This window comes from Agelaius phoeniceus, chromosome 13 (assembly GCF_051311805.1).
Source record: "Agelaius phoeniceus isolate bAgePho1 chromosome 13, bAgePho1.hap1, whole genome shotgun sequence".
Taxonomy (NCBI): Eukaryota; Metazoa; Chordata; class Aves; order Passeriformes; family Icteridae; genus Agelaius; species Agelaius phoeniceus.
The window spans coordinates 511,072-523,268 of NC_135277.1; the positions used below are offsets into that span (position 1 = coordinate 511,072).

Sequence of the window (12,197 nt, forward strand, 5' to 3'; positions counted from 1 at the left end):
AGTCCAGAGGCTGGGCCTGGCACCAAGCCCAGCCCAGTCCAGGGCCACCTGTCCCCAGTGCTGGAGTGCTGCTGTCCTCAGGGCAGTGGGACCCTCACCCCATGAGCACGGGGCACACTGGGGCTGTCCCTGGGCACTCTTCATGCCCAGGGACAGCCCAGCACCCTGCCCCTCCAGGCACATCCCTGTGTCTGCTCAGGGGGCTTGGCAGCTCCCTTACATACAATAATTGTACAAATTTTGTTATTATTAATGCCAGCTGCCCTGCTGTTATTTCATCCGGTTCTTTGCAGGCTGCCACAAAGGGTCCCTTTCTGTGCCACTGCACTGTTCATAGGTGACAGCTCTGGCACCTTCTGCTCTGTGCTGGGAGCCCCCTCTCAGCCCAGGCAGAGGCTGCAGCAGTGAAAGGGGACGTGGGACCTCTCTGATGGGGCTGGGCAATGGGAAGGGACAGGCCTGGCCATGGAGGGGAGCTGGCTGTGCTGCTGCTGGGAAAGCCCTGGAGCTGCCAATGCCCCTGCAGCTGGGCCCAGGGGCAGAAGGGGAGGATGAGGGGCTCTGGCACTGCCCTGGTGACAGCAGGCCTCGGGCCGTGTCCCTGAGGTGCCCTGGGCATGTGTTCCAGCAGTAGCCAGGCCAAGCAGCTCCGTCCTGGCAGTGCCAGCACCCTTCCCAATTCCAGCCTGTTCCCTCCCGTTCCCATGGCAACCTGTGACCTCAGCGGGCTCCTTGGAGCTCTGCCAGCATTTCCAGCAGGAGTGAAGGCAATGGCCAGGGCTGTCCTGCCGTCCCCCTGTCTGTCTGTGGGGGTCTGTCACACCTGGGGCTCCGCTCGGGGCTGGCTCTGCTGCAGGACCGAGGTGCCACATTGCAGGTGTCACCCTCGGTGCCATCAGCGCTCCGGGCTGTGCAGGGCCCTGGGGCACAGGGGCACCAGAGCACTCCATCCCTGCCCAGGCTCCAGCTGCAGCCAGTGCCAGTTCTCCATTGCCCAGGCTTCCCAGTTCTGCCCTGCTCGGCAGAGCACACAAGGCAGGATGGAGAAGAGGGATCGAGAGCGAGACAAACAGAAATAAATGGAGAAACTGGTCCCTGTGCTCTGCCTGCTGGTGCCACTTCTGTCGAGGTCCTCCCCTGCCCAAGGGTCTCTTTTGGCCTGGGATCCACTTCCCCAGGGCTCCCATCTGGTCTAGGGTCCCTCCCGGCCGAGGCTTTGGCTGTTCCTGGGGTCCCACGTGCCCAGGGGTCCCCCTTGCTCTTGGGGTTCCGTGTGTCTGGAGCTGTCTCAGCTCTGGCTATGCCTGGGGGTCCCTCTTGGCCCGGGGCTCCAGCCATGGGCAGGGTTCTGTGCCGGCCTGAGGGTCCCACACGCCTGGGCTCCCTCTCAGCCCGGGGCTCCCCCTCGGCCCGGGGGTCCCTCTCAACCCGAGGGTCCCTCTCATCCCGGGGCTCTCTCGGTGCGGGGTTCCCTGGCGGTGCGGAGCTGACGGTGACGGTGCTGGCGGCGGCCCCGGCATCCCGCGGCCCGGGGGCGGCCCCGGCGAGCGCAGCGCGGCGCGACCACCCCCGCAGCCGGCGGCAGGGAAGGAGGCGAGGGAGAGCGGCAGCGAGGGAGGGCCGCGGCTCCGCTCGGCTCCGCTCGGCTCGGCGCGGCTCCGCTCGGCGCTGACGGTCCCCGGTGCCGCCGCCGTCACTCGCCCCGCCCGTGCGCGGTTCGGCGCGGCGGGTGCGGGACGCGGGCTCACCGGCACAGCCGGGGCTCCGCGGCACAGCCGGGGCTCGGCGGCACAGCCGGGCCGCGGGATGAGCGCCCGGCGGCTCCCCGGGGACAGCGGGGGCCGCTGATGCTGCGGGGCCCGCGGGGTCTGCGGGGGCGGCGGGGGTGGCTCGGCGCGGCCCCGCCCGCGGCGGGGGCCATGTGAGCGCGGAGCCGGCAGGATGCAGAAGGGGATGCGGCTCAATGACGGGCACGTCGCCCACCTGGGGCTGCTGGCGAAGAAGGACGGGGCCCGGCGCGGATACCTGAGCAAGCGGAGCGCCGACAACACGAAATGGCACACCAAGTGGTTCGCGCTGCTCCAGAACATGCTCTTCTACTTCGAGACCGACTCCAGCTCCCGGCCCTCGGGGCTCTACCTGCTCGAGGGCTGCGTCTGCGACCGCGCGCCCTCCCCCAAGCCCCCCCTCTCGGCCAAGGACTCCCTGGAGAAGCAGGTGGGCGACACGGGGGGCCCGCGGAGGGGGAGGGAGGGTGCCCCGCGGGGTCCGGGCCCCTCACCCCCGGAGCTTCCGGAGCCCGTGCCCTGCCCCACGCGTGACCGGGGTGGGGAGGTGAGGAAGAGGCCGGTCCGTGCGGGGGAAGGGGGATGATCCCCGGGGCTGCAGTGCCGGAGCAGCGGGCGGGTTCATTGTGGGGGTGTCGGGCTCTGCCCGGGGCACCCCCGCTCCCCCTCCCGTCTAATTAACCGCCGGTAATTAGCGCGGGGCTGCGGGGCGCCTCCCAGCGGCCGCGCTGGGCGCTGCAGAGCCCCGCGCCCCCCGCGCGTCCCCCCCGGCCCGGCGGGTTCGGGGTTCGGGGTTCGGGGTTCGCCCCGGCGGGGCGGGGGCACGGCAGAGCTCCCGTGGGGCGGCCCCGGTGCGCGGCCCCGCTGTTTGCCAGCCCCCGTGTGCCCCCTCCGTGCCCCGTGGTGCGCGGGCAGCGCCCCCGGCCCCGCGGGGCGAGCAGCCGGCGGTGGGTGCGCGGTGCGCGGCGGGGGCGCTCAGGGCCTTGTTTTCAGGCAGGTTTCACCCTGTTCCGCTCGCCACGTGTGCGGTTTGCAGCTCCATCCCCATCCCCATCCCCGGCGGGGGAAAGGCAGAGTGCGGGTCCCCGAGCCCCCCGTGCTGGCGCAGGCTCCAGTGTCCCTTGGCACCGCTGATGGCTGCGGGCGATCAGCGCGGAAACACCGAAGCCCTTGCGAGAGCCGGGGGCCATCCAGGTGTCCCCAGCCCCGGGGCTGCTGCGGTCCCCGCCGTGAGGAGCGCAGCCCCTGGCGGGCCCCGGGGTGGGTTTCTCCCACCAGCGCTGCCTTTCCCCACTGGGAAGGGTATCCCGGAGCAGCAGGGCAGGGAGGCTGGCAGCCCCTGGCGTGTCTGTCTGGGGTGGTTGGCTGGAGCTGGGGTGCGCCGCAGCAGCCAGGAGAGAGGGGATGGTGCCAGGCAGGGAGAGAAGGGCCGGCTTCCAGCTGCGGGGGCAAATCCCCATCCATCGTCTCCAGAGCCACCCCCGCTCTCATCAGCGGGGACAGGAGCCGGCCGGATTCGCCCTCTGACCCCCTGGCGGTGTGCGGAGCGTGGACGGGTGCCCTGCGGGGGGCACAGCGGCACCGGGGCCCCTCCGCGGGCGCAGCCGGGGCTCCCGGCACCGCCGTCCCGGCTGGGCACGTGCGGGAGGCCCCGCGGCTCGGGTCCGGCTCTGCAGGGCTTGCATAATTCCTGCCTGGCGGGCTCGGGGAGGCGCCGGGAGTGCGGCCGGAGACTGCGGGGTGGGGTACGGGGGACCCCCGGCACCGCGGGGCAGCCTGGGAGGACACCAGCCCCTAATTCTGGCTATTCTGGCACCTGGAAACCCCTGCCCAGAGAGCCGGGCATGCAGCACCACTGCTCCCTGGCACATCCCCTCCCTCCTGGCTTGGAGCGCAGGAATATTTCCTTGTGAAGACGAAATGCTGTGGGTTTTGCCCATCTGGGGCTCCTTTCAGCCCAGCTGAGGGGAGCAGCACCTCGGGGACTGTGGTGCTGAGGGAGGGGGCTCTGCAGTGGCAGGGGCTCAGACTGCTGTGGCTGTCACTGCTGTCCCTTCAGAACAGACCCTGTGTGCTCCTAGTTCAGCCTCCATCAAGTTCCCCAGGCAGACTGCAATCAGCCCTCCTGCCAGGCTGGAATCGAGCTGGGAATCGAGGCTTTGGGTCCCGGCGTTTGTGCAGGAGGGGTTTCCACCCTGCAGACACCACGGGGAGGCTGTCACATCCCCTCTCCAGTTCCAAATGCACCCGGAGTCCCGGAGTGTTGGTGCTGGCTGTGAGTGAGGGGCTGCTGGCACAGGGAGCTCCTGCCACGGCAAACACGGCCCCTGGCACGCGTGGATTTGCCGCGGTTCAGTGCCCGGCCTGGAATCCTGTGGAATTCCTTGGGCCAAAGCGGAGTGCCAGCCCCAGCGCTGGATGCAAGCTAATTAACGGCCCGGGGATGAGATAAGCGGCAAATATTGGTGGTGCAGATCTGCAGGATGAGCAGGTGGCACACAGGGCTGTGCTCGGGCAGTGTCTGTGCCCCCCACAGCAGGCAAAGCCTCGGCTCAGGCTCACCTGAGAGCCGGCCAGGCCAGCAGCCTCCGGGGAAGGTGCTGAGGAAATTTCCAGCACTGCCCGCGTTCCCAATCAGCCGTGTTCCGAGGGTATTTATCTATCTGTGCATTCCAGCTCTGAGGACAGTGCTCCTTGCAGCAGAGCAGCTCCAGGTCTGGATTCCTTCCTGGCTGGAGTGCAGCCTGACAGGCTCCCAGTTCTCTGCAAAGGAGAAACTTCAAGAGATGGGGCTTTCAACCCCCTCCCTTTTAATGTACTCATGTTTTGCTTTGGGGGGATTTTTTCCCTGGAACACAGTGAATTTCAGCATTGGTATATGTGAGAATGAGGGAGCAAAGCCATGTGGAAAACTGGAACACCAACGAGGATTTGCTGCCTCTGGAAACTTTGTTCTGTTTTTCCAGAAATGAATTTTCCTTCCAGCCAGTTGGATGGGGAAGATAATTTCCTGCTGGGTGAGGTCAGGCTGTGTGCTGGGGAAGGGTCCGTGGGGTTGTGCTGGGGAGCTGTGAGCTGGCTCCAGGGCAGCAGTGCCAGCAGTGCTGGGGAGCTGGGCTGGCAGTGAGCCCCCTTTGCCCTGCTGTGGTGCCTGGGCCGTGCCACACCCCAGCCCTGCTGCTCCCGGCCCCTGAGGTGCTGGGATGTGCCCTCATGGGTCACTCTCCCCTCCCTGGGCAGGATGTGGGTGCCCAGAGGGGAGGGCACGGCCAAGGTGGGATCCTGGTAGAGGAGCTGAGAGGTGCAGGGTGCAGAGCTGATCCCACTGAGCCCAGAGACACCGCAGTGTGGGGTGAGGGCTCAGCCTTTCCAGCAGGAATCACAGCGGGATTTGCTCCAAGGATCCAGCCTGGAGCTGGATTTAGAGTCCCAGCATCACTGGGGCTGGACAAGCCTCTGAGGCCATCAGCCCAACCATTCCCCTGCAGAGCCCTGTACGTGCCCCGGGTGCTGCACCCACACAGCTCTGGAGCAGTTGCAGGGATGGGGACTCCACAGTGCCCCGGGCAGCTGGGCTGGTGTCCAGAGCCATATCCCAGGGCCCTGGGCTGTGCCTGGGCAGGAGCCCCCAGGCAGAGCCAGCCTGGTGCTGAGTCAGGCTCAGGAGCTGGGCTGTGCTCCCCAGCTGGGGCTGCTCCTGGGCTCACACTGCCCATGGATGGGACTTCCCTCCCCTCTCCAGAGCCTTTTCCAGGGGTGGGGCCACAGAGCACCAGGTTCAGCCTGTCCTGTGGCCCCCGTTCCCGGGACACTGGCACAGTCTGGAATATTGGGATGCCCTTGCAGCAGCCCTGCCAGCCCAGCAGCTCAGCTGTCCCAGGCCCAGCCCAGGCCTGCTGGAGCCGTTCCTGGCAGTGCCAGAGCCTGGGCTCTGCAGGGTGCTCGGGGGCCAGGCCCCGCCAGTGGAGCAGGGCTGAGCAGGTCCCCATGGGCATCCTGAGCAGGGCAGCTCCCAGGCCATTCCAGACTTCAGGATTGGTGTCCTGGGCACTGGATCCCCAGATCCCAGCCCTGGCTGCAGGTCCATGAGCATCAGCCATCGGGGGCAGTGAGAATTCTTCTACCTGAATGTCATTCCAGGCAATCTGATTTTTTGGAGACTATAAATCATAATTTGTGGACTTAAAACTGAGCTATTCCTCAGCGTGGGGATGACACTGGGTTTTTAATTAATTAGTGTATTGAGTGGTGCCATGTGGGGATTTCGGAGTGAGGGGGATGCTCATGGTGTTGGTGCCTGCATGCCTGCCTGCCAGCATCACCGGATAAAATCAGGGGGAAAATTGATTTATTTTAAATATTTTACGAATATTTCTGCGCATGACTCTGAGCCTGCTCCACAAGGGTGATGCTCACCTCCAGTATCCATTTCCAAATATCCTGACAGCCCGTAGTGAAACAAAGAGGGGAAATTGCAGCCTCTGGGATATTTTTCCTTATTGTCAGCACGGAAATGAGCTGCTGGAGCATCCAACTCTGAGGTCCTGTTTTCCCAGAGCACATGGTATGTAGGTCAGGGATGTTAAAAGCTGCCATGGCTGGCTGTGGATTTTTAGACTCATCCATCCAGAGCAGGAAAATTCTCCTCCTCTTGCCCTTTGTGTCAGCTGGAATAACCATCAGCTTCACAAGCAGGCGGATGTGGATCTGCAGGGCGGGCAGTTCCCAGGCTGCTGGGGCAAAGCCCCCTGTGATGGCACCACAAAGCCGGGACAGGGTGGCAGTCACTGCTGTGGTGTTGCTGGGGTGCCTCTCTCGTGGTCCCCCCACTCTCACACATGCAGTGACCATTGTGGGGGTGCTGGGAGAGCGCCCAGCCCCAGCCACAGCCACCCAGGGGGTCAGGTGGGCTGTTCAGGCTGAAAAATGCCCTTCTGTAAATTCTAAAAAATTCTGTGAGAGGCTGATTTTCTGCTTTGGAAATAACGTGTCACTTTAAAGCTTATTTGAGTTTATTTCCGAGCCTTTCTGCACGTCAGGGGCCCCGGGAAACGCCACCCCCCTGCAGCAGGGAGGGCCTGTGGGGAGCCAGGTGACGGTCACAGGGCTGGGGTGGCCCGGGGCAGCCGGTGACTGTCACCCAGCAGGGTCACAGGGCTGGGGTGGCCCTGGGGAGCCGGTGACTGTCACCCAGCGGGGTCACAGGGCTGGGGTGGCCCCAGGGAGCTGGTGATGGTCACAGGGCTGGGGTGGCCCTGGGGAGCCGGTGACTGTCACCCAGTGGGATCACGGGGCTGGGATGGCCCGGGGCAGCTGGGTGATGGTCACGGGGCTGGGGTGGCCCCGGGGAGCCGGTGACTGTCACCCAGCGGGGTCACAGGGCTGGGGTGGCCCCAGGGAGCTGGTGATGGTCACAGGGCTGGGGTGGCCCTGGGGAGCCGGTGACTGTCACCCAGCAGGGTCACAGGGCTGGGATGGCCCAGGGCAGCCGGTGACTGTCACCCAGCGGGGTCACAGGGTTGGGGTGGCCCCAGGGAGCCGGTGACTGTCACCCAGCAGGGTCACAGGGCTGGGATGGCCCAGGGCAGCCGGTGACTGTCACCCAGCAGGGTCACAGGGCTGGGATGGCCCAGGGCAGCCGGTGACTGTCACCCAGCGGGGTCACAGGGCTGGGGGTGCCCTCGGAGGTGCTCTCATCTTTCCCTTGGTGACCTGGAACGCTCCCGTGCCATTATTTGGGACAGAATTGCTGTGAATTGCTGTGAAATCCACGAGGTCCGGGTAGCTGGGCATGCCCCAGGGGCAGCTCCAGGGGCTGTGTGTCCAGCAGTGCCAGACAGACACACGGCCCAGAGCCCGGGGGGCTGTGCGGGCACCATGGAAACGGGCAGGATGCAAAACCCACAAGGAGGGATCCTCCAGGAGCCAAATCTGCTCATTCTGGAGAGCAGAGCGAGGGGTTGGGATGAGGGGGGTCCGGCCCTGGGGCTGGGGTTGTTGGGGTGAGAAGTGAACAATAACCGGGTGCAAGGAGAAGCCCAGTGACGCTGTGGGCAGCTCTGCCCTGCCCCGGGCAGCACAGACTGCCCCAGGGACGCTGGGCTGGGGCCGGGGGCAGCTGGGGCTCACACGGCGACTCCCAGTGCAGTGGCTGGTCCTGTGCTGGGTCTGTCCGTGGGTCGGCCCCGTCCGTGGGTCTGGCCCCGTCCGTGGGTCTGGCCCCGTCCGTGGGTCTGGCCCTGTCCGTGGTTCTGAAGCTCAGGAGGCAGCGAGTGCCGGGAAGCGCTCCCGGGCTGTTGGTGCCGTGTGTCACTGCGATGGCAGAGAGGGATCATCTTTTAGGCGGAGATAAAAGGTGGTGGGAGTTTTATTATTCAAATATAAAATAACTTCCTCCTTCCCAGCACGCTGCACTTCCTGGGAATTGTGTGGGGATAAACGGGAGCAGCACATGGAGGGGGTTGTGTGCTGGCAGGAGCTGGGCTGGGGACAGGGCAGCCCTGGCCACAGCCCTGCCCTGGGGGCTCCCAGCTCCCATGGGCCCTGCCCTGGGGGCTCCCACCCTGCACAGCCCTGCCCTGGGGGCTCCCAGCTCCCATGGGCCCTGCCCTGGGGGCTCCCACCCTGCACAGCCCTGCCCTGGGGGCTCCCAGCTCCCATGGGCCCTGCCCTGGGGGCTCCCAGCCTCCCATGGGCCCTGCCCTGGGGGCTCCCAGCCTCCCATGGGCCCTGCCCTGGGGGCTCCCAGCTCCCATGGGCCCTGCCCTGGGCTGGGACCCAGCTCAGGGCAGGGCCACCCTCCCATGGGCCCTGCTGCAGCAGCTGGGACCTGCCTCTGGCAGAGCCCTCCGAGCTGGATCCCAGTGCCAGCTGCTGATGTGTGGGAGTGGGTGAAGGGGGCAGAGGCAGTGGGGCAGGTGGGCACCTGCTCCAGGTGCCTGCCCCAGTTCCTGGGCTCTGCACCCCTTGTTTCACCTGGGACAGGCCCTGAGGCTTTCCCAGGGTGCTGGGGAGGTGAGGGTGCTCCAGCCCAGGCTGTGCTGTGGATGCAGGGGTCTCAGGGGGTGCCCTCTCCCACAGCAGCACAGAGGGCACCCTGCCATCCCCACGGCACCCTGGGGTGTCCGACAAGGACAGCCCAGGGCTCGCTATCTCCTCCAGGCAGGGACCAGTCTGGGGGCTCCTGGAAGTGTCTCCCCGTGTTTCCAGTCCCAGGAGGCTCAGTCCAGCTCAGCTGTTGGTGCTGGGTCCTGGAGAGGGAATGGGCACGCTGGGCACTGGGGGCACCAGGGCCTCGAAGGGGCTCCCCCATTCCTCCCGGTGTTTAGGGGGGCATTTCCAGCCTTGCCAACCCAATGAGCTCCTCTTGATGCAGTTGCGAGGGAAGGGATGTCAGGTGGGTGTACAGCTGGGGTACAGAACACCCCCCATAGGGATCTCAGGGTTTTGGTGAGTTTTCCCTCGAGCTGCCTCTTTGCCAGTAAAACCCTTTGGGAGTGGGAGGGAGGGAAAGGGGGTGGGATGCAAAGGCTGGGGAGCTGCTGCAGCCCCAGAGGCGTCCTGCAGGCAGCCCTGGACCTCTGGGCACCTGAGCAAGGCAGTGGAAGGGGTGGGCAATGGATGGTGGTGTCTGACACTGGGGTGGGCAATGGATGGTGGTGTTTGACATTGGGGAAGGCTCTCTAAAGAGAAAGCTGGCCCACAGGATCAGCAGTAAAGGATCCTGCACTTGGAGGATCCATGGCGGAAGTGAAGGAGCTGCATTCCCCAGGGCCCTGCAGCTGCTGCCCAAAGGTGAAAGCTGTTTCTGGAGGAGGGCCCTGCTGTGCCCATGGGCAGCGTGGGCTCCTGGCCCCCTCTCCTCCTCTGCTGGACCTGGAGGGGCTGGGTGAGCTCTGAGGGTGCCCCCCGAGCCCAGAGGGGCTGGGTGAGCTCCAAGGGTGCCCCCCGAGCCCGGAGGGGCTGGGTGAGCTCCAAGGGTGCCCCTGAGCCCAGAGGGGCTGGGTGAGCTCCGAGGGTGCCCCTGAGCCCAGAGGGGCTGGGTGAGCTCTGAGGGTGCCCCTGAGCCCAGAGGGGCTGGGTGAGCTCCGAGGGTGCCCCCCGAGCCCGGAGGGGCTGGGTGAGCTCCGAGGGTGCCCCTGAGCCCAGAGGGGCTGGGTGAGCTCTGAGGGTGCCCCTGAGCCCTGAGCCCTGGGTGGGCATGGGCTGGGGCTCTGTCTGTGCCCTGTCTCCCCATTGTCCTGCTGTGCTGTCTGGGGGTCCTTGTCCCCAGCACCCCTGGGCCTGCCGGGGACAGGAGGGGAAGAGCGTTGTGGTGCCCATGGGTGTTTTCGTGGCACACACAGGGGCTGCCCAGGCTGTGCTCCTCGGGTTTGAGGCAGGTTTTACCTGTGAATTCAGGTCCCCGGCGAAGCCCAGCAGAGGAGCAGATGATGTCAGGATGAGCTCGTTCCAGTGGGTTTGGTTTAGCCCAGTTATTCCGGGCAGTATCTGGCACTGCAGCGTGGTACCTGTTTCCTTGGAGACTGCAGGGAAGCAGAGCAGCGGCACAAACCCGGCGGCGGCGGCACCGCACACAATCAGCACAAACACGGGAAATGTCAAGGGAGGCTAAAAATAGCCCCGCACCGCTGCCACCCCCCTGGGCCCGGGGAGGGGACACGGGGACCCGGCCGTGCCCGCCGCCACCTCCGGGTGGGCTCCGAGGGGCTCCGAGGGGCCACACGGGCCGGGCTGCAGGCAGGAGGGAGCTCGGCCAAGGGAGCCCTGGGCATGGAAAATCCCTCTAAGGCCATCATGAACTGCGGGCAGGGATGCAGGTGCAGCTCAGCATCCTTGCTCCTGTGCCCGCTGCCCAGGTGAGGGTGGCTCCAGGCAGGTCGGTGCATTCAGGACTGCAGTGCCCCGGCCTTGGGTGGGTTTGGTGGATTTTCCTGGAGCTGGGGCTTTACCCAGCAGGATTTCCCCTCCAATCTCCCTCACCAGTGGCATGGCTGTGCTAAGGGCACATCGTGGCCGGGCTCCTGGTGTTCCCAAAGCTGCATCTTTGGGATAAAGATTTCATCTTTGGGATAGGAAAAACATCAAAGCTGTTTATTTTCAATGATGCAGCCTGGGGTGGGTCAGGAAGTCAGGTGGGTGCGGAAACGCTTTCTGCCAGCCCTGTGTGGGGTGTGACCATGTCCCCTGTGTGGGGTGTGACCGTGTCCCCTGCGTGGGGTGTGACCGACACTGTGACCCCTGTGTGGGGTGTGACTGTGCCCCCTGTGTGGGGTGTGACCCCAACGCAGGGTGTGACCATGTCCCCTGCGTGGGGTGTGACCGACACTGTGACCCCTGTGTGGGGTGTGACTGTGTCCCCTGTATGGGGTGTGGCCCCTGTGCAGGGTGTGACTGTGACCCCAATGCAGGGTGTGACCATGTCCCCTGTGTGGGGCATGACTGTGTCCCTTGTGCAGGATGTCGCTGTGCCCATGCCCCCTGTGCAGGATGTCACTGTGCCCATGTCCCCTGTGCAGACCGTCACCGTGCCTCCTGTGCTCTCCCCACAGCACTACTTCACGGTTAACTTCAACCATGAGAACCAGAAGACCCTGGAGCTGAGGACCGAGGATGCCAAGGACTGCGACGAGTGGGTGGCAGCCATAGCTCACGCCAGGTGTGCCCTGTGGGTGGGGCCAGGGTGACACCGTGCTGAGGGTGGCTGGGGGTCAGGGTGAGCTGGACACTGCCAGCAGGCAGAGCAGGACACCTCTGCCCCCCTGCTGCTGAGGGGCGGCTGTGATCGGTTGTTGTAGCCTGTCCCCATGCCAGTCCCATGGCACCAGCCCCCCTGGCAGGCTGGCACTGCCTGTCCCAGCCTGCAGCCAGAGGGACTCACCCTCAGGCTGAGAGCCAGAGGGGAAGGGACGGCAAACCTGGTGAGGACAGGGATTGTCCAGGCTCCTGTCTGTGCCCTGGCAGCGCTGGCACAGCCCAGCTGCCACAGAGAGCAGCCAGGAGCCAGCACAGTGCAGGAGCCTCTGGGGAAGGAGGTGAGGTGTGGGAGCAGGTGGGAGCTGTGTGCAGGGAATGGGAGAAACAAACAGCAGCCCCTGCCCAGAGCAGGGAATGGGACAAACACCAGCCCCTGCAGCCCCTGCCCGGGGCAGGGAATGGACAAACAAACACCATCCCCTGCAGCCCCTGCCCGGGGCAGGGAATGGACAAACACCATCCCCTGCAGCCCCTGGCAGGAGCAGGGAATGGACAAACACCATCCCCTGCAGCCCCTGCCCGGGGCAGGGAATGGACAAACACCACCCCTGCAGCCCCTGGCAGGAGCAGGGAATGGCCAAACACCATTATCTGCAGCCCCTGCCCAGAGCAGGGAATGGGACAAACACCACCCCTGCAGCCCCTGCCCGGAGC

At 65.6% G+C, this 12,197-nt stretch overlaps 1 protein-coding gene across 6 annotated transcripts in view; it reads left to right on the forward strand.

The window, feature by feature from the left end:
* Positions 1-1,580: 1,580 nt before the first annotated feature.
* Positions 1,581-12,197, forward strand: part of RASGRF1 (Ras protein specific guanine nucleotide releasing factor 1) — a 30,981-nt gene continuing 20,364 nt past the window's right edge. For 5 of the 6 annotated variants that reach the window (XR_013184177.1, XR_013184179.1, XR_013184178.1 and 2 more), the window contains exons 1-2: positions 1,582-2,217; positions 11,339-11,445. Coding sequence is in view for 2 of the 6 variants with exons in the window: in XM_054641995.2 (XP_054497970.1) it covers positions 1,942-2,217; positions 11,339-11,445 (383 nt within the window). In the remaining 4 variants the exon portion in view is untranslated. Of the gene's footprint in view, positions 2,218-11,338; positions 11,446-12,197 lie in introns of all 6 variants that reach the window. The other variant, XM_054641996.2, reaches the window with a different exon arrangement.